The sequence below is a fragment of the Drosophila elegans genome, unplaced genomic scaffold (genome assembly GCF_018152505.1).
Source record: "Drosophila elegans isolate 14027-0461.03 unplaced genomic scaffold, ASM1815250v1 contig_208, whole genome shotgun sequence".
Taxonomy (NCBI): domain Eukaryota; kingdom Metazoa; phylum Arthropoda; class Insecta; order Diptera; family Drosophilidae; genus Drosophila; species Drosophila elegans.
In genome coordinates, this window is record NW_024545578.1 from 7,921,074 (window position 1) to 7,943,227 (window position 22,154).

General features: G+C 37.7%; 2 protein-coding genes across 2 annotated transcripts; both read right to left on the bottom strand.

The window, feature by feature from the left end:
• Nucleotides 1-117: 117 nt before the first annotated feature.
• LOC108146781 lies at nucleotides 118-7,982 on the bottom strand. Its single transcript, XM_017272929.2, has 3 exons — nucleotides 7,703-7,982; nucleotides 2,780-3,312; nucleotides 118-1,593 (listed from the first exon to the last, which is right to left on the bottom strand). Exons 2-3 carry the CDS (start codon nucleotides 3,212-3,214, stop codon nucleotides 1,234-1,236), a joined length of 795 nt encoding a protein of 264 aa, XP_017128418.1. The 5' UTR covers nucleotides 3,215-3,312; nucleotides 7,703-7,982; the 3' UTR covers nucleotides 118-1,233.
• Nucleotides 7,983-8,515: 533 nt separating this feature from the next.
• On the bottom strand, nucleotides 8,516-19,527 carry LOC108146601 (opsin, ultraviolet-sensitive). Its single transcript, XM_017272648.2, has 4 exons — nucleotides 19,239-19,527; nucleotides 13,041-13,568; nucleotides 11,820-12,145; nucleotides 8,516-10,948 (listed from the first exon to the last, which is right to left on the bottom strand). Exons 2-4 carry the CDS (start codon nucleotides 13,274-13,276, stop codon nucleotides 10,056-10,058), a joined length of 1,455 nt encoding a protein of 484 aa, XP_017128137.1. The 5' UTR covers nucleotides 13,277-13,568; nucleotides 19,239-19,527; the 3' UTR covers nucleotides 8,516-10,055.
• Between the last annotated feature and the right edge of the window lie 2,627 nt (nucleotides 19,528-22,154).

Below are 22,154 nucleotides of genomic sequence, written 5' to 3' on the forward strand. Positions count from 1 at the left end.
TAATTTGTTTCTTTCGCTATACGTTTAATTTAAAATGTCTTCTACTTTACACACAAAAGAATCACGAGCATAATTTTGTGGCTTAACAAAATCGGCTACTTTAGTAACAACAAATTGTATTTTTGGAAAATACATTTTGAACGTCTTGACTTTAATGTAATTTGCAAATATACATTAGCATGTGTATATAGATATAAAGCTATATATAAATATATATAATTACGAAAAAAGAGACAATGAAAAAATTAATATTTTTATCTTCAATAAAAGAAAACTACGAATAATTTAAAAGGTTGTGTGTTTAACTCACCGTTTTGGAACTCTAAGGAAACTACTGGAATGTTCAGTCTCTTAAAGTTTATTCAATATAATTTTGTATACTAAAATATATATGTGTATAAGTATAGGCTATTCCAAATATTAATATCTGCATGTTTTTGATTTCCTTCATGTAAAGTTAATCGTAACAACATAGTATAACGCTATTTTGATTACTACGGTTTTGGTTTTTTTTTATTTGTTATTTTGTTTGCGGTTTGTCTACTAGATGTACTGGAATATATTGATTTGCCATGATGAACATGTATAATATTGTTATTATCTAACAACAGTCTAAGTCACATGTAACTTGTTAATGTATTGTAACACTGGGTGGGTCTCCACTTCCATTATCCATAATCAATATTAAGTATTCGCATCGTTGTTCCATAACTAATCTACACATGTGTGCATGTCTGTGATAACTGTTTATCGTTGTGTCTATCGGGGCTACACCCTTCTACTCGTATGATTCTGGGACTTCCAGGACTGGTTTTCACTACATTGTACCTAAGTTCAACTATGGGTTAATGATAATGCACTTAACATCGGTCAACGGTTCTAAATGGAAGATTACAGTTTTGTTGTATTGATTATGTACCATGGTTAGTTGATAATTACGCTTATCGATATGCTCGTCTTCAACTCACTTCTTCTCAAAAGAAAAAACTATCACAAACGGTAAATGAAAATACGAAAATTCTACAGGAATTCAGGATATTCCGCTCTTACTGCCGCTAAGTGCCGCTATTGTCCACCCACAGTCCGATCAGTAACGAAAGCAATCAATCACCTTTAATTGTGCACATTTCCGCTGGCCAGCATCCGGTAGCGATTCAGCAGCTGCACCGCCTTGTCCTGCATGGGCACCACTTTTCCGTACCGCTCCTCGTATACCTCCAGCATGATCCGCTCTCACAAAACCGTGCAGATGACAAAGAGCAGCGACACCAGGCACAGCATGGCCACAATGTCCCGGTGAAGTTTCCGATCCCGGTGAAAGGGTCGTGTGGTGTAACTCTCGCGACGCGCCTGCCTGAGCAGCCAAACCGGCACGAACAGCTGGAGAAGATCGGGAACCATGAACCCAATGTCCCGGACTATCTGATGGGCATAACCCTCGCCGCGCACAACGTTCATAAAGAACTGGTCAAAACTGCTGGCCAGAATGTGGAGCAGAGCGATGCCCACAATGCAGAACACCTTCTTCGGGGTAACCACATTTGTGGTGTTGGCCAGGTGCATTACCAGGACCGTTGAAAACAATTCGGTTATCTGCAAAAGTAAGTTGATAAATTAAAAATTAATATAAATTATTTTATTATATGTATAACCTAAATATGGGGATTAAAATAGATTTAGAAATGTATATTTAGGCAAAATTTATTTAAAAACTACTACTGATCTGTTAAGTAACTTATATAACTCAACCTTTTTTTCTAGAAAAAAGTCTAAACTATTTAATTAAATTAGTGATAAAACAAAAGTTTTAGATTCCTTTTGGAATTTAAAGTAGTTGTTTAACATATTTTAAATGAATGGGACTTACTTCTTAATTGTAAGGTCTACTTGGCATGAATTTAAATAGTTTATACAATAGTTTCTATACCATAATTCACTTAATGATAGAAATGTGGGCACGCCATAGGCCCACTTTTATAATTATAGCTATCGGTCCTTTTGTTAATTTTCCACTTTTCATTTACCTCGCGAGAAATTGCACCGGCATGGCGATTTGCTCATTAGCAGGGCTAAACTTTTAAGTTAAAATTTTGGTTGGATGGATGGATTTGCTCTTGAAACTTATTACTCTGCCTTACATCTATTTCCATGAGCACGGATATCTGCTGAGCTGAGCTGAGCAGGCCAGGATCTAGATGGCGGGCGGTCTAGTGCGGACAAGTGCGAAAATTGTGCGGAAAAGTGTTCAAACTGGAGCGCATATTGTGCAAGTTTGGAGCGCACTCGCGCAGGACGAACTTTGCCAATAAATTATGGATGGCCAGTAACTGGCTTAGGTTAGGGCACATGTGATGGCACGTATCTTTGATATTTGACATTGACTTGTGAGTTGCAAGTTGCATGTTGAAATATGCACATCAAAAATTAAAACAATGTATATGTAATGAATGTGTTATTATTTAAGTTAACACCAATCTTTACTCTTGAAACGTAAGTATAAACTCATATAATAGTAAAACCTAATACTCGCTCGCCATTGAAACAAAAATCTGCATTTGAAATTTATTAAAATTATTATTATTGTCATTTTTAACGTTTTTAGCTTTCATCACAATTCTACTAATTGAATAGTGAACCTGTAACCTAGTTTTAAATTAAACGCTGATAATTGTTTTAATTATGTTTTAAGTTATGCAAATTTTTTCCGAACGTGGTCCGCTGATTAATTTAATATATTTATACTTGACATTTTTTAGCAGTGTGCCGGCTTGGAACTCACCGTGAAGAAGAGCTGGTGGTTCCACTGATTGTAGTAGTCGTCGTTGTAGTAGTTGATGTACGCCCACCAGGCGTAGTAGTGCGAGAATATGGACAGCAGGAAGAGCAGGAGCATCGAGTACCGCACGCGCTGCTGCAGGATCAGGGCGATTAGCCTTTTAATGCACTCGTAGAGGGCAATCACGGCAAACACGGTCAGAATCCACATCTTGAAGCTGTTGGGCGTGGCGTTGAAGTACATGTGCTTGTAGGCGGCCACGCCCGACTCGTAGGGTCCTTTGAAGACGGTGTCCCAGCAGGAGCAGGTGCAGAAGTGCCTGTCCACGTAGCGGGCGTAGTTCTCCCAGAAGTACCACAGGATGACGATGTGGGCCGGCGGTATGAGTGCCGGAGCCAGCGATCCGCAGGCGGTGGGCAGCCAGGTGATGTCAAACATTTTGCAAATACGTATAACGCTAACTGGCTAATGATATGTCCTTTTCTGACTTCGTCTTTCGTGCTCCTTTCAAATTTGGGTGGTCATCACGTTCCAGTCTAAAGGGGAAAAATGTATATATTAATATATATATTTCTTATTAATTTTTAAAATTAAAATAGTTTTTAAATGAAACATAGGTATATGCAAATCTAAGTAAAAATAATGACAAAAATGATACCTAAATAATTTAAATTGCTTAATTTGGCTGGTTTTGAAACAATTTTAATTGAATTAGATGAATTTTAATGCATTTTTTTCATTGAAACAACAGAATTTTGGGTTTTATGATTCCTCAGACATGACCCCAATTGGAATAAATAATTTAAATTAAATTTAATGCAATTAAATTTGAAAACATTATTTTTGGTTTTTATTTATCTTTAGAAGATGAACTTTTTTGGATTCGGACACAATTAGTTGGATTTCTGGGGTAAAGCCAAGTATCTCAAAAATAAACTTCGTAAGTCATTTAATTCTCAATTAAATGTTGTTATTAATAAAGCAAATTACTACTGTTCGTTTCACCATTAGAGTCTATATCAGAAAATTTAATTGAAGGGGATTTCCAATGGCGATTCATTGTTCCAGTAATATATTCACCATTGACATACATGTGATTTCGGTATAAATTAATCATATTGCACCAAGTTATATAATTTTCCATCAATTTAAAATTAATAGATTTCAGCTTCCGTTCTCATGCTAATTATTATTATAAAAACAACAAACATTTTAAATTGTATTTACTCAATTGAATATTTATCACTTGCACGAATTGAAATTTTGTTTTGATTCGATCAATTTATTTAGATTTATAGGTCTGAGAGCCAAAGAAAATATTTTGCGGCAAAAGTTTACTTAAAAATTAATAATCACATAGAGATTATCCAATTCAAGAAATGTGTCTGCGATTGGTTTTCGCGTGTTTGTAAATATTTCAATATTTGGCTTTCGACCAGTGTGTTATTTCTGTATTGCCAAGTTTTGAAAATAAACAAAAAAAGGGCGCCCTGAAAATATATTCCGCCCTCTTGACAGTGCAATGCATCGGTGTATTTTTTAAATTATCCCAGAGAGACCTGCCAGTTTGACACATTGCTCTGGCTCTTCGTGGATTCGCATGCAAATTTGCGTGCAACTGCGAATGCAACTGCAGCCGAGTGGCCAACTGAATGTCATCCTCGCGTACTTGTGTGCCCAAAAATGATGCAATTATAAATTCATGTGCTGCAGGGGAGAGAAAAAGAGGCAAAGGATGGGTGTACCATATAGTACATACGAATACGCACGATGAATGGCATTCCAAACGGTGGCACTGCTGCCAAAAAACCAAAAAGCAAAGCGAGCGGTCATTAGTGCGGACACGAAGCCAGCCCCTCAATGGGAATCTGAATGGGAACGCGAATGGGAGTGGAAAAGCCAGCAACTGCAATTGAGCCAACAATGCAAGGTGCATCAAAAAAGAGGTATAGTTATCTGAACCGAAGCCTTGAATACCCTTCCACTTTTGATCATCCCTCAGGAAATGTTCGATTAACGTAATCCTGGCTATCTTATCAAGATTCCATGGTTTAAATAAATTATTTGTTAAAAAAAACGATTTTGTAAAAATTGTACAACATTTATAGGAATTTCTTACAAGTAACCATTACAGAAATAACAAGGGTTTAAATGACTTCAGAAGCTGCTCTTAAAGCATTTTATATAATTTTTAGTAGTTTCAATTTAAAATTGTTTATAGAATTTCAAAACATTTGAAAAAACATTTTAAATGCAACATTAAAAAATCTATAGATAGCCTTTGGAAAATCGTTTTTCCGTCGTGCAAATTTTAACCAAAAATAATAGCCCCGAGGGTAGAGTACGAAAAGTAAAAATGAACTTCGAGTACTGTGCGCGGCTGTTCCTCAACTTAATTAATACATCGCCCATCGCCCTGCGTTGCGATGCGCAGCTGCCAGTGAAAAACTATTTCGATTTGTTTTGATTGCCGCTGCTGTTTCGGTTCCTGACTTGCTTTTGTTGCGCCACATCGCCCTATAAAAAGCAGGCAGGCCAAACCAATAGAAAAGAACAACGCCAAATGGAAGCAACCGTTTACAATTGACGTCACGGCGCAAATCAGGAGCATTGTATTGAAAACCTAGCTGAGCATAAAAGTGAAAAATCAGTGCAGCATACGATATGAATTTCAAATTGAGAACGGAACGTTGTAAACATCGTATAAACTATACCCGGAACACTCAGCAGATGGACAAGAATGTGTGCTACTTCCCCGAACTGACCCACAAAATGTGTCAGAAAACTGAATAAATGTGTGTGAGGAGACCCTTAACTTGTCAAAGGTAGGAACTCAATCGGAAGGAGCCAACTTTCATTTCGGGTCAGGAAAAGGGTCCAGTCTCAAAATTAATGTATTCAGTGGCGAAATAAATGCAAGGTTCAATTTGCCATAATTTAAACACAACATTTTTTATTTATTTGTTTGTTCAAAAGACACAACTGGAAATAATTTTATTTTAACTTTATTGAATTCAGAGTGGCAATACATTTTTGCTTGAATTTATGTCATTTTTATTGAGCATTTACATTTCTGTGCTTTCATGAACAATCATTTTATGTCCAATTTAAAAAGTTGCCTTTAAATATGAATGTGATATTATTGAAATTTTATTGCTTTTTTGCAATGTTTTTATAGCCCAGCAGATGTTAATAACGTCGTGATTGAGACAACATGACATTTATTTAATATCTGAATAATTTCTTTGTTTAAAAACGATTTTAAGTCCCAAATGCGCCATATTATAATTAAAAGATAAGTAAGCCTGAGATCTAATAAACTATTTTTCCCTAAAATATTCATTACACTTAAAGTCTATTTTAAGTTCAAATAGTGATGTGTTTCCTTAACAATTTTATGTTAGAACGAATAAAGAAAGTACTGTGTTTAAACTTTGAAATTATGTTGACTGAACCCTTTAAAAGCCGGAACTTCTAGCCACCCACACTTTGGTGTATAAAATCAAACACTTGCTATTCTGTCTGAGCATTATCCCGCTAGTAGTTGCCCCCTTTCAAATCGCGTGCACAAATTCACATTTCTCTCAAAGGCTGTGTGTAAACAACACCTCGGGCTATGGAAGAAAACAACCATTTCAACTATAACTTGGTGTGAGTGGCGGCAAAGCTGTCAACAGTCGTCGCGTCATCACTTGAGCTGCATTGTTGTACAAGTATTTGTCGCACAGGCAACGCGTCGTATGAGTAATGTGGGACTGGGCGTGGGAGTGGGAGTAAGGCAAACCGGGTGGGATTTCCCCGGCAGGCGAGTCTATGCAGTCGAGTGGCGTTCTTTGCATGCTCATTTGTGTCCCTTTCAATTGTCATTCGGGCTGCTGTTGATGTTTTCGTTGCTGGCGTTTGTCGAAGAAGTGCGCCAGACACTTTGTCTACAAGTCGTGCGAGTTGTAAGAGGTATGGAAATGTGGCTCCCCCTAAACTTGAGAATAAATTTAAGGCAACACGACGATGACCCCAATAGCCGTTGCAATAGCAGGTAATAAACGAACTGGCGATGAGCATGCAGGAAGCCGAATGTTGTAAACACGCAACACTCAAACTCGAACTTCTGCTTGTATCTAGGTGGATACATAAACACATGAGCTTAGACGAGCATTTAAATAGTGTATACATGGAGAGAAAATAGTTTTAACTTGCAATTTTTGAAATGAAGATCGTCCAAAATAATTGATCTGTAATTCAAATTCTTGTTTATTTAATTTTTTTCGGAAAAGCCTTTGCGTACATCAATATAATTTAAACTTTCGCTTTTAAAAGTATTCAAATCAAAAGAATAATAATTTATGATGTTACTTTACTAGTTAAAAGATTGTGTATTCCTCCTTAGAGCGTACGCAAAAGAATACTAAGTTAGACTGTTTTAAGATAATTAATTTATCTATATTTAATTATTTACTACATTGAATTTTTTTTAATTTTTGAAAAATTTATGTTTTTTTAAGACTTTATTACTTAAATAAATTGTTAATTACTACATAAATATTTTTTAGCAAAAATTGTATTGTTCTTAATGTCGTGCAATGATTTTTCCCACAGTGTGTTTTGGCAGGGTTCATGCCTTTAGGCACCCTTGTAAACGATGTGGGTGGCTGGCTTTGCACTGAGATAAATCGCATGCAATAACATAGCCTGCATGCCGTTTGTTTGGTCAATATTTATTTGGGCATTAAGCAGAACACACACATACACAAACACAGACAATCGGCATTAAAGCAAATTAAATCGAATCAGTCGAAATGCAATTGCACACAGATGAAAGACGATTGCCATCGGAGCTAAATGGAATTTTCCGGTCCGTGAAAAAAGCGAAAAATCGAAATACAATTAGGCAAAGCACTAGAATGGGTACATAAAAGCGAACCGAACCTAATGCGCGACAGTTGTGAGTTCCTTGGGCGGGTTTCTTCACTGGGATGCTGGCACTGCCACTCGGTATCCCTTTATTTCGCCGGCTTGTTCGATTTCCTCACTTTACGCGGCCAGCATGCGGTCAAATTGCACCGATATGTGTCTGCGTTGAATACAATTTTGTTTAAACAAATCCTTTTGGAGATTTTATGGAGAAAAAAAAGAAGGAAACTTTGTTGAAACAACAACCGCGGGCAGGTCGTGAAAAACGCGACTGAAATAATTGTTATGCTGCGTGTGAAATTTTGCTCTTGTCTTTGCAGCCGGCGCCGGCGTCGTTGTCTGGCCAATGTTTCCTAACAACAAAATAGGGGGAAAGCTCTCAGCTGATGAGAGTTTTCCATGGTTGGCATGCTCATGTATAAATGGCGCGCACTGTAGCCGGCTCTCTCAGCTGCGCTCTCTCTTGGTCAAAAGGTGCGCTGAAAATACTGGGAAATGCATGCGGCTTCCTTTGGGGTACGTTAAGTATACGCGGCGTGTCCGCTCACTGCATTATCAGCTGCCAGCAAAAGGCAACGGACTCACGTGGATCCTCCATTCACAGAAACTCGCCAGCAAATATATTTACCTTCGATACTTACCCAGTCACAACTATTTTCTTTTGCACCTGTTGACTGGTTGGCTTCCCATCACCTATTTGCACTTTTAAAAAACTCTTTCTTTGTTATTTTAAAGTTTTCGCACATTTATTTCGAGCTTTGCTTGGATTTTAACATTACCACCACAACAAAAACATAAGTACTTGTCAAACAATTACTGAGTTAAACTAATTTAAATACAAGCTGCTTGAGTAAAACACACACAATGCACACAGAAAATTGCTGTCAAAGTGCATTTTAAATATGCTAATTAAATGGTTTTCTCCCGCTTTCTCATTGTTTTTCGCTTCCACTTGTTTTGGTATTTTTCTGCATTTTCATTTTGAGCACAGTTACAAACAGCAGTGTCCATTGTTCGTTCACGTAGTGAAGGAAATATATAGGTTTGTCGCAACAATGGCTTAAATTTGTGTTCTAGTAATTAAAACGCTGGCCGAGACTTATTCATCTGGCGTTACCATTGTTCTCTGGCCCATTGTGGCAAGACATCCTGTCCCCGATATACATGTACATATATAAAATGATACGGCTAAGTATCAAGAGTATAAATTCGATATATATTTGGCTTAGTTACAATTCTTCGCTTTTTTGTATTATCCTTACAGGTACAAGTACTCGATGACTTTATCAAAGTCATTTGCTTATTTAGGTTTAAGAGTAGACATTGTATACAATCTATAATATCTATACACAGAACCACCGGATTAGACATTGAGACATGAACGCAATTAATTTAATTTATTGAGACCTACACAATTGAAATCCAAGCAGTCCGCAATCTGTTTTTGATTGTGTTATACCCAATATTATACTACAATGCACACATTCTGTAAATCCGCTTGTACCCACGGCGGAAACTTGATTCTGAGTGACTTTCCCTGAAATTCTGCGTAATTTTCCTATCGAATTACCATGCCCACCCCATTCTTTGTACTTAACTCAACCTTTCTCCTTTGCCCCCCAAAATATGCCTCCCCTTCATACGCTGTCATAAATACATATATCGACTAGGTTGTCCATTCTGTTTTTCGTCCTGTCTGCTCCTTACTGTCCCTGTCTAATCATCACATAAGCTCATTAAATATGTTTACTATCACCAGTGTGGTTGCCACTGTCGTTGTTTCTTGTCCCTCGGCCACTGCTCGTCGGAATTCCCTGCTTCATTTCTATTTATTATTTTCATTTCAATTGTAGGTCCATCAATGACATTGCATGAAGCCCACTGAATAGTGCCATTGCTGTCCATTGTTGGAGAGTGAAATTACTTTGCGTATGTCCTGCCGCCTGATTTCAGTTGTGCCTATTATTTCCACATACAACTCAGTTAAATTAGTCCAACAATGAAGCCTCCACGGCTTTGGAAAATGACTTGATATATTTCAACTCATGATTAGGCATCTCAATCAGACTAAATAGTTTGATGTAAAGCACACAAAATATTACAGTAATAAAAGAAAACGTATTCAAAAAGGGAATTAATCATAAATTGAGTATAGTTTCAGCCAGTTATTTAAAGACAAAGGGGTTAAAACAATATACTGAAACATAGACACAGAAACATAAAGTTCTGTATCTTTACGATCTTTCAAAACAAATTATAAGCAATGTTAACAAGTGGTTTTATGTTATTTCGGTCTCTACAATACAGTGTTTGAATGGATGCTCGCATTGTTTTTTTTTGGCAGATTAGGTTATATTGTAGTGCCGCTTCAGAACTTACTCTGTTCCATGACACTGCTCACCGAATTGTTGATCTCGGCCACCACGATGATCTCCTCGTTCTCCTCCGTCTCCTCGGGCACCATCATGAGGTTGTTGTTCATCAGGTAGCCCTCCAGTCGATGATCCCCCATTCCTGTGTCGCCGGTGTTGCTGCTGCGCAATCGGTGAGTGAACGAGGATCGGGATCGGGTCATGTACGAAGACCTGGTGGTGGAGACCCTCCTCAGGACCCCGCGACCGTAGAAGAGCATGCGCACCTCGACACGAAACCGCGGGTGAGTGGCCGCATACAGGTAGGGATCCACGCAGGCAGCTGTCTTGCAGAAGAGGGCCGGAATCATCGATCCCAGGGGCGTGATGTGCCGCTCCAGGCCAAAGACCCCCATCATGGCCACCACGGCGTATGGGGACCAAGCCAAGAACCATAATCCAATTATGGCCGCCACAATAAACGCCAACTTCTGTTCCGTTTTGGCCTTGTCCTTGTTCGACTGAATCCTGCTGGCTGTGAAGACCACTTTCAGGATGTAGAAGTACGAGTACACAATGGCGGTCAGCGGAATGCAGTAGGCCGCCACAAAGAACAAGGCCATAAAGATGCGGGCGGGGGTCTCTTTGTTCAGGTAGTCGAAGCTGCAGGTGGTCAGAAATCCCTCAGGCACATATACAGAAAGGCCAATGTCCAGGGCCGGCATCACTGCGAACAGAAAGCTATAGCACCAGATTAGCAGGATAATCAGGTAGGAGCGCAGGCGGGAGCAACGTCTCAGCGGCTGCAGCGGGTGCACCACTACATTGTACCGGTCCAGAGCGATGGCCGTGAGCGTTCCGATGGCACAGGTGCCACTTAGACCGCCCACAAATCCGTAGATGCGACAGGCTGTGGAAGGAAAATAATGAGTTTTTTTTTTTTTTTTTTTTGAATTATGCAAGCCAAAGCCCAGAAAAAACCTTCAGGAACTTTTTGAGAGCTGAAGTTTCTCGGTTTCGTATCATACAAAATATTGCGCTCCTTTATTCGAATAACTAGAGTTCCACAAATTGAGCCTACAGAAAAATCTATGACTTAGATTTTAGTTTTGCTTTGTAAACTAAATTATAAATGTCATCGAGCTTAAATCGGTTAAGCAACAAAAATATAGTTTAAGACTTTTTGAGAATCGATTTTCTTTAAGAAATATCTATATAAATATTTATGAAACACTTGAGGCACTTTTACCGGGAAATACCATTAAAAAGGGAGAAAACTGTCAGATAAAGAAATAATTGACAGCATTGATTGGCTTGCTAAAATAATTCAAGGGTTCTTGGACTCTATACACTGGTAAAAAAACATAGTTAAGTCAAATATTTTTTACTTAATTTTAAAAATTTTCGCTTTGATTTTTTTTATTGCTCTTTATGGTTATTTTAAATAAACATTTTTCAAAGTTTTTAATTTAAATATTTACGGATTTGATTTAAAAAATCTGAAAGTTTATTTTCCATTTAACATTGTATCTTAAAGAAAATGCACTTAAATTAAATATGTTTCTAATGTTAATCTAATATTTTCTAAATTATTAAAGTATTTTTACAAGAAATCAATCAAATAAATATACACTATATTTAATATTTAATCTAAATATTATTAATAAAATGTTTGTTTTTTCCTCTTCAATGTTTCTATCAGTGTAGAAACTGTTTATAAATTCTTAGAGCTTTTGGAGGGATGGCCCAATGTTTTTTTATTTTCTACTCTACTCACTTACCAACATCACCCAATGCCGGTCCCTCCTTGATGTTGTTGTATATGGCAATCGGACACTTGACGAGCATCAGGAAATCGCAGATGGCCAGGTTCATCACCAGAATATTGGCCGGAGTTCGCAGCGATTTGCGGTTGGCGAACATGAAGATGACAAAGGCATTGCCCACACATCCGACCACCGAAATGACGAAGTATAGGGCGGCCATCACGAGAAATGTACTGGATTTAGGCGGTTCGAACTGCAGCCAAAAAGGATTAACTTTCGCTATGTAGCTCAGATCGTATTTGTCCCGGTAGTGGATGTAGCTGGGGTATGAACTGTAATTGCTGAATGTTTGGAAGAAACATTATTGAGCTGCGAGTTTTATACGGTGAGTATACTTAATTATGTAAAATAATATTTGGCAGAATTTAGATTTTAAAAGAAATTGTAGTTTGTTTATTGCTTACACTTTATCTTAAAGTGTTCCAATATCGAAAGTATTTACATGTTTTAATATTCATAGCTAATCAACTGAGAAACAAACCATGAGAGGGTTTTCACTAATAAGTTTGCATTAGAAGATTATTCCCTTCTTTGCTGTTAATCTAAAAGAGTTCTAATATGAAAAGTATTTACATTCTTAAATATTGATAGTTTAACAACCAATCAAGATAAGGTTTACAGTAAGAAGTTTGCATTAGTAGATTAATCCCTTTTCTGCACCTATTCCATCTAAGTGCTATTCAATGCAATTTCTTAGAATAACAGCATTCGCCCTAGAAAATTATGTAGAGCTTTTCACAATGGCTTCTTTAGTTAGTCATGAGCATGAAAATGTGCTTCATAAGTGAAATTGGGTATGCAAATTGGGAAATTTATGTCCCTTTAGAATATTATATAAAAATTTTGACATTTTGAGAAGCGATTTACAAGCTGAAATTTTATATTCTAAGTAATTTAAAAAATTGTAAATGAATGCTTGCTCTCAGAAAAGTAATTGATAGTTCCACAAATATTTATATAATTAAAAGCAAGCTTCAAGTATCTATTAGCAAATTGTCCCTACCTAAATATAAGTACTCTGATTATTCTCCACTTTGCAAGTGATACGTACTTAAATGTTATTCAATGCATGCGGGCCCTAGAAAATTAAGCCAAGCTTATCGCGATGACTTGTTGAGCTTGTCGTGAGCATGAGCATATGCGTTATTCGTGGATGTGGGTAAGGATACCCCTCACCTCAGAGCTGTGGAGACGCTGTCATTCACGTGCTTGTCATGGTCATGGTCCTTGCCCACATTCACCGCCGAGGATGCCGCCGAGGGATTGCCTGCCGCCGAGGAAGTGCTGCCGGTTGGGCCGTGGCTCGAGTTGGCCAAGATCGTAGAAAGCGAGAGGGCTCCGGTTAGCCAAAAGCTGCTCTCAGCCGCATCCGTTGTCAGTGTGGGCAGGGTCGTCATGATGATGGCCTCCATGTCTGGTTGGCCTCACCCCGCAAACACGAAAACCCGAAACCCCGCGAATTTACGAGCTTCTCCAAACAGGATCCGGAACGTGCCCGCAAAGGTGGACGCGAAAGTGGCGCTTATTTTCTTGCCAGCGCCTCAACTGCCGCATTTGGCAAGGATGTCGTGTGTCGCCGCCACGGGGATGCCTTCGGTGGTGCGGTCGGTGGTTTGGCGGCAATGCGGTTGCAGCGGTCACGAACCATTTTCCGTTTGCTAAACGCCAATGGGGTTAGCTGCAATTAGCTATCCGCCGGTGACCCTAAAAGTGGAACAAATAATAAAAGAGTTGGCTTAATCGAGGCTCTTATTTAATTAACTGCATCGGTATAGCAATTTCAATCGCATCTTAAAGGTTAAGGTTTTGTCTTTAAACTCGCATTTTTGTGTTTCCCTGGAATAGTATAATTCGTTCCCAACTTATATTATATTAAAAATCATTACAAAAGTTGGTAATGGCAAGCGCCATCAAAAGGGTGGCAATTTTTTTTTGGAATGCCGAGAATTCAGTACTTATTTGAAGCAGCGTGAAATTTATGAACTCGAGCTTACCTTTTTTTTGCAGGCCATCGGGCGAAATACGGCAGGTGGGCTTCGAACGAGGAAGTTGTTAAAAGCAGCAGGAAACCAATAACATTGTGTTAACTGTTCAGCTGCAGTTTAACACAATGCCGAACTTAATATTTCCTCTGCTCTATACTGATTACGAAAGTTTTTAATGTATTTTGCCAACCCAACTGAGCTACACCGCAACTTGAACTTAATTCAATTGCTCTTAAATGCTCCAAAGTGCGGGCCACAAGTTGTGTTCGAACCCTTTGTAAAGCTTAAGTATTCAAATGCACCTTGAATTAAGCTGTAATTACTATGTTTACCCTGGAATGGGGTGAAGTAGATTCAGACTTCATTCCTTGTATAAAATTACTATGCAAAGTAGTCATGCTTTTTACTTAATTACTTTAAAAATACATGTAAAATTGGGACACGAATCAAAATAAATTATTTTTTAACACCCCCCGAAATTTCTATTTAGCCTTCATTTCTTGTTTGATTTTATTTTGCCCACGTAAACTGCTAGCAACTGAAACCAAAACCGAAACCGAAACCAAATCTAGTTTCGGAAACGCATGCCGATTGTTTTCGGACGTGCCAAATTAATTAACATCTAGTTTGGGAAGGATGTTCGGTGTGATTTCTTATTATGTAAATCTCTGAGTTAATGTATTTAATTAGGCAACTTAATTGCTTATTAAATAACTTGCAGGCGGCCACGTGATCCCGGCAGGCTTTCAGAATTTGAGGTCTTGCCTCAAGTGCTTCTCAACTGAAACTTAAACACGAACTTCTGCGAAAGGAACCCAAGCATAAACAGCACTTGGCCAAAGACAAATTCTGAGCCGGAAACTTTTGCCAGCAGCAACAACTGCAGCAGCTGCACAGGAACAACTATTTAAGTGACCTATGTCCCAGGAGTTGCCGCTCAAGCGTTTGCTTATTATATTTACAACAGCAACTGGTGAAGAGCAAAACAGAGTCGACGACTCTGCCTTTTGTGTTATATCCGCTGGCAAATATATAGTTCCGCTTTGAAAATAGCACACTTTTCCATTTAAGTATCACTAATTGGCCCATTGAAATTTGTCTTCGCCTTTGGAGCTTCCACAGAGGGTACAGGGTTTTGTTTTGATACTTGCTCCGACTGAATGCGAACTAAATTTTGTTGAATATCGAATGCGTTTCCATAGGAGGCAAGCTGTGGCATTGGCAATTAATCATTCCAAAATGATGTGGAAGTAGGTTCCTTTCCGGTAATATTTTCCTGCTTGTTAGCAATCAAAAGGCTTTCACAGTTGTGTCAGTTAAATTGAGAAGTGCGCATGCTGTTTTTGAATGCTCGTTAAAATGGCCGAGTCTCAGACTTTTAAAGGTGATATCCGGAAATCAACATTTAAATTTTAACAAACGAATCTGATTTTATAAAAAAGTTCTTAGTAGTTTAATATTCAAGCTAATATTGGGTTTGCCGGTTTTTGTTTTTGATTTTACCTTTAATTAATACTTTTAATACTTTAATAAGAGGTCTTCAAACATACTTTAAATAAAATTTAAATTTAATCAAATAATATAGTTTTTGCTGTAAATGTTGTATGTCATATAAAAAACTTTAATTATATGTTACATTTTGTATGACTTTCAGAATTCACTTTGTTCCTTTACATGAAAATTGCTTTTGGCCATTTCAGACTCAATCATGTGCATTTCAATGAAGTTTTACTCACAGCATCTTAAATTATACAATGGATTGATTGAGGTTCAGGGTAATTGAACAAAACCTGTTGAATGTCATGTTTTACATACGCCTGTTTACCCATGTCAAGCGATTTAAATTGCTGGACTTGAAACTGACAGTTCCAAATTTAAAATACAATTTGGGTGAAACAAATTTCTCTATGTATGCATAAAGCGTACACAAAAACAAAAACGTCTTCAATGGAGGCTTCTTAGAACCCGATTAGCCAATTGAGGGGCATTCAGGACGATCAAAGGACCCAACTAAGCAGAGAGCTGTTAAGAAGCCTGTCGTCCCTCTAGAAAAAGTGCAAGTGGGCGTGACATGTTTGGGCCCATTCGACTTTCATTCGATTAGGCCAGGTTCTTAACGGCCAGGGCCATACTTTTGCAAATTATCCACTACTATCAGCCGCTTTGGTAATGCAAGGCCATCCCAGTGAGCACTAAACAAAAGCGGAACCATCACTTAGGCGCAGATTTTTTAGTTGGCGGATATGCGCATTTTGGCTGAATGCAAAAACGATTCGCTGGCAAATGCATTTAGTCTTTTAGTTCTCCGCCACAATTTCATCCGCTCTCGAAATTTAATTACGAGTGGAAATGGCTTAAAGTGTTCAGTGCTGTTTTGTTCAGTTCAGTTCGGTTCTGTTCATCCTGCGGCAACTGGAACCGCGGTATGATTACGCGGAAGCATTTATCCAGCCACTTGCTAAAAAAGCGCGAAATTGCTGACAACGGTCGCAAGAGAGCAAGAAAATAATTTATTTTAATTAAGCTTTAATTTTTGCTGGTTTGATCGTTGCTCGATTGCACAAAAAGCTGTCACAATAATTGCATTGCAATTGTTGGGAGTTAAAGGTGCTGAGTGCTTTTGCTAACGCAAAAAAGTGGTGAAAGTAAACCTTAATATTTTATTTTTTTTACAGATATACTGCCGATCCTTTGACATTAAATTGCAGATAGCTTTAATTGCTTGAAATACAATCCTCAATTATAATTATTTTTGCAAAAAGTTATCTTTGAACTAAGGGAAGGTATAAATTTGTTCGCATAGACAAGAACTTCCCAATTTAAAGGGGCACACAGTCACGAAATCACGTTTATCCATAAGCAATTTAAGTCACATTTTTTTAAATCAAATTTTTGCCACGCAAGCAAGCACATGTTTTTGGATAGGACGTGTAATGTGCCACCACTTCTGCCATGCATCCTTTGTTCAATCGGGTAACACCAGCTGAAAGGACACGTTTCAAAGCTGATTCATAAACATGAAAACTAGGCGATATCCAAGCTTTAAGAGAAGGTAAATCTGAGTCGTGGACAATTTGTATTTTCGCTTTGGGAACCCATGACCCCCTGGGTATATTGATTTATGCTCGCGCAAGTTTTCATTTCACAATTTTCACTTATGTATGGCAGTTTATTGCAGTCCTCATCTGTACTCAGCCTTTTCCCCCAGCCCCAGCCTCAGCCTTTTCCCGAATCCCCTTGTCCCATCCACTACACGTGCTCTGGCTGGTCTGGTTTTTCCGCCAAATGTATGGAAAGCTTGGGACCCAAGGCTGTGGCAAAACACAGAGTTCTATGCCGCCATCATCAACAGGCTTTTAAAAGCCTAAACATGCATAGAGAAAATAATATGTAAAGTGAAGTGTAAAAAAAAATTACTTGAAGTGTATAAATCAGTAAAGGTTTTTAAATTTCAATCAAATTAATTATTATTTTCATAATTATAATATTGTGTATGTATATATATAATATTCTTTTTAATTTTCCTGCAAGTTAAGTGTACTTCACTATATTAATATTATTTTATGCTTTTTAAATTCCAAAAACAGTTGTTTGGAGAAGACATATAAATATATTTACTTTACGACTACAAATATTTAACAGTGCAAATTGCAAAATTTTTATTAACTGTCATTCTAAAATTAAATTTATGGTACCCACGAGTGTACATGTCAGTTGGGTGAACAAATAAAATCAATTTTTTTGTATGTACACTTGGAAAGTATTCTAGGCTAGGCAGATTTGTATTTTAAAGGTAAGAAATAATAACTACAAAATATGTTATTTATACATTTCAAAAAAATTAGGAATCCAATGCAATGTTATTGTTAAAAACATAACAAACCTAAAAATTAAAAAAAAAAAAAAATTAATTTCTATTTTATTTTGAAGTGTAATATCATTTTAATCATTTTTTTTTGCTGGCGTAGAACGTGAATTTTAATTCACCAGCTTTGCTCGCAATGCTTTTTCCCCTGTGTAGCGGCGATGAATGCTAATGCTGATGGCTCATGGGACTGAGATAGGCAGGGCACACTGCTGAAACTGAAATATGCTCTGCATTACAGCATGTCAAGTATCCAATCTGGCCTGAATTAAGCCACGGCGCCTTTAAGATGCGGATTGCCATTGTGACCGGCCGGCGAACCATCAACCATCAGCTGGTGCAGTGGCCGGAATGTAGGCAAAACAGTCAAGTGCACTCACCATTGCATATATGCGAATTGTTGGCTAGCTGGGGAAATGAAACGGAATGCATGGGCTGCGTATCTTCAAGACATCCAAGGAGCCATCTACGAGGCCAACTGCTCGAGAAGCGCCCCAAGACATGCGGCTGACGTCCACTGAAGACCACTTCATGGGGCTTACAGTTCGTTCGCCATGGTCTTTGTGAGATGCCGTTTCCTATTTGCCCGGAGTCCCAGTACTCAGGTGTGTCAGCCTGACAAAGGAGGACCCGAAAACGAAGGGACTCGGACTGCCGGAAAAAGAGCAGCCTGCACTTGGCCATTAATTCTTAGGCAATCCCCTTTTTCCCATTAGGAAAAGCCGCTTATTGCCAGCTGGCTGCCTGAAGTGTATTGTTTAAGTATATTTTTTGCTAATAATAAGCCCTTCCCAAGTAGACCCCAATCAAATTAATCCAAATTAAGCAAACAAAATCATCCATTTTACAAATAATCTGATAAACAAACAACAGAAAAATCAAAGGCATTTGCTTATTAAATGAAAACGGATACAAATGAATAAAGGGCAAATCCCACGTCTAAAAATTAATTTCGATAAAAGCCCTTATCAAAGGAATTTTTTAAATTATTTTCTGCATTTCCCTTTCAGTTTCATATTTGATTTCTATCGTTTGCAGCGCAGTTTACTGGCCAACAAAGGATAAAAATAGCTTCTGGGAAAAGTGGGACTTATAGGTTAATACTTCATATTTGCTTTGCGTTTGATGTGTACTCATTTCTGTGATTCGCTTAGCATTTAGAAGAATATAAACACAAATGCGGGTTAAATTGACAGAAAGTTTAGTTTTCGATTCGGTTCAAATCAAAGAGTTTGTCAGCACATTTGTATAAAACGAAACATTTGAAAAGTAAATACTCGTTGAGTCTGCTGATTGATATTATTCTGTGACAAGAATCAATGAAAATAAATGGTCTTTTTGTTTGCAAGTAAATAAAGTCTAACAAGTATGATCAGTGGCGCATTCAGGTCTATTTGTGAGGGTGGGGTGTTCAATCACAGTTTTTACCCCAGTTTTTATTGCCTATGCCACTGAGTATTGCCAAAGCATACAATCTGATTACAGAAATATGTAAAAATGGTTATAGGAATTGGCTGTGCTCACCTGCCGTGATTATTGAGTTATTTTGTTTACGCAAACTTAAAGGTCACTCTACTTAGTTTTGTTAGTGCCTTGCATTGCAACTATTTTTCAACAAATTTGTTTGCTTTTGAATTCTGGATTTTATTATTTTTGTTAAGACCACTTGGTACTGAAAAGAGCTGAATTCTTACAAAAGTTCACTTTTCAGTTTATCATCGGTCAGGTCCAAAGTTGGCCAGCGCCAATGGCCAACTGGCGCCAACCGGAGACAAAACTTTAACTCAATTTCCGGCGATTACCCGGAAAAGTTATTTTCGTGAAATTTTAAGCAGCTTTTAAGCCGTTCTTTTGACGACTTAGCGGCTTTCAGAGCGATGCTAAAGCCATTACTTGTTGACACGCGGCGTATACGCAATTTTTAATTAAACCGCCAGTTGCTTAGAGATTAAAAGCATCCGAACAATGGCAGAGGTGCAAACCGACTGGGCTGTGGACTCGCGTGCGACTGAATCCCAGGACGCAGCAGCTGGTAGTTTTATCAATGAAAATTGTTGCTTGTCGGCATCCTTTTTTCCGAACGGAGGATGGTAAAGAGAGATTCGACGAGCGAGCAGGCGCGAAAGAGAAAGTGCTTTCTCGGCTCTTAAATGCAGGATGCGGTTTTATCTGCCCCAGCAAAAGTTGGCTTGTTGGTTCATATTTGCCGAGGCTATTCACTTTTCATTACTGCCACTTGTGTGTTGTTCTTGAACTCGACAGACGAAGAAGCCCCCTAGGAAAATGGATGTTTTTAAGCACACATTATCGGTGTGCGGGTCAGTTATTGGCTCCTCTACTTTGTGTGGTCAATAGTTGGTTTCGAGTGGGTGAAGTGTTTCACCATCGAGTGGATGTTCATTGATAAGCGCCGCCCTGCTCATTTTTAGGTCCAGGTGTGCGTGCCAAAACAGCCGCAATCCTGCAGTGTATCTTTTAATATAATAAACTCAAACGGCATCATGATTATGAGGTGGCTTAGAGGGGTATTTAGATCTGACTTTAGGGGATTCCTTTCATTTTTATTCAAAGTGAATATCCTCAACCTTTTTATTAAATTATATATTAACAAAAAAAAAAAAATTAAAAATTACACCAGAGAGAAAGCGAGTATTAATTGATTATACATTAGTTTTGTTATAAAAATTAATCAATATTAAATAATGATACAAATCATTATAATCACTTTTAAAAGTCAACATCTATTTTCCCCAATTCCCCAAAAGACAAATTTATATATTTTATCAAAACTAGAATTATTTAAATAGCACATTGCGCGAAAAAAAATAGTTTGTCGATTTTAAAAGAGTTAACTAAAACAGCCCTTACCAAAACTTGTATTTTTCCACCTTAATTTAACATTCTATGGCATTTACATGGTTGAGTTGGCCCACAAATCAAAAATAATAATTACACAGTATTAACTAGCTCATAAACACCTTGGTCTATTATATTTCGAGGAATTTATGCGGTTGACTGCGGTACGAAATAGTAGAGTTCGAGCGGCGATGACAAACTGGCGGCATTTTTCTGGTTTAGCATCGTCATGAACCGTTTCAGAGCTCGTAAATTGAGCAAAGCCAGCCGCAGCCAGTCGGCAGTTGCACTTTAATTAAAAATAAATACGGATAAAGGCCGTTTTCCCATGCTGCCGCTTTCCCCTTAGCAAATGCCAACGAGTTTAGTTCTAATGATTATTGATGTGGCTGCTGATGGCTTGGCTGTTTACTGGCTGTTCTCTGACCTGTCCAACAATGATTGCAGCTTGCCGTTGTCTGGTCTAAGGCAAATGCTCCGGGTTACATTCACGAGCCCAAACTCTTTACATTTCTGCCGATTTATTCAGCTGTGCATATTTTTTTATTTTCGTAATTCCCTGTTGTTTTCTGTGTTCGCTGTTGGCAAGAGCTCTTGGCTTAACTTGGCCAAAATGAGGGCTTGTAATCAGTGAAAATAAAAAACATTCAGCTCAAATGGTTGTTTTTCTTATTTGCCAATGTTATATTCTAATACCCTTAAAAAAAAGTACAGCTTAAAATATTTACACTAAAAATGTAGAGGTATTTAAAAATATCTCTAATTTTAAACTTTTAAATATGAATTACACCTATACAACATTTTTGTATTTTATGCTTTAATAAAAAGGTACACAACAAAATGTTTGTTATTATTTAATTTTAAAATTAAGGAATACATACACTGTATTAAATATTTATGACTTTTATTATACATTTACTAGCCCATTTAACAATTTATGGTAAGATAGAAATTTGATCCTTAAATCCATTACAAAAATGAGAAAAACTTGTATATACTTCTAACATCTAAAATAATATAATGTTTTTAAAATGTGATACATTTTGTAAGACCTTCTCCAAAGAGTATTGAAAAAAACGCAAATACATATTTATATGTGCAGGATATACTTCAAACTTTTGCAGGTTGTCTTCCCGGGTTAGATATTAAAAGTTTTGCTTTGTGGCACTAAATTATACGACATTTACGCATTTGCCGCCGGTTAGTAGTATATATTTTGTTTTCAGTTTGTAATTCAAAGCACGAAAAAAGCACTTACTCTCTCTGTTTATATCACTGTCTCTGTCTCGATGTGTACTTCTGGTTTCGCCGCCATTCCCCCACTCTTATTTTCCCAAAACCCCGAGCAGAGTAATTAGTGACTTGTACAAAAAAATAGGAATACAAAAAGAGTCTATTCTAAAGCGGGCATAAGCGTAAGTGTTCTCTGCGCAACTTTTCCAGATTGTAGACTTTGTGCTCGGGGAAACAGACATTTATGCTCCCGCTTGACATATCACGGAGGTCGTTTTAATACACGCCCCACTCAGCTTGCCCTGATGAACGACAATGCGAAATGCTTAACAGCTCTGGTAAAAATTTCCA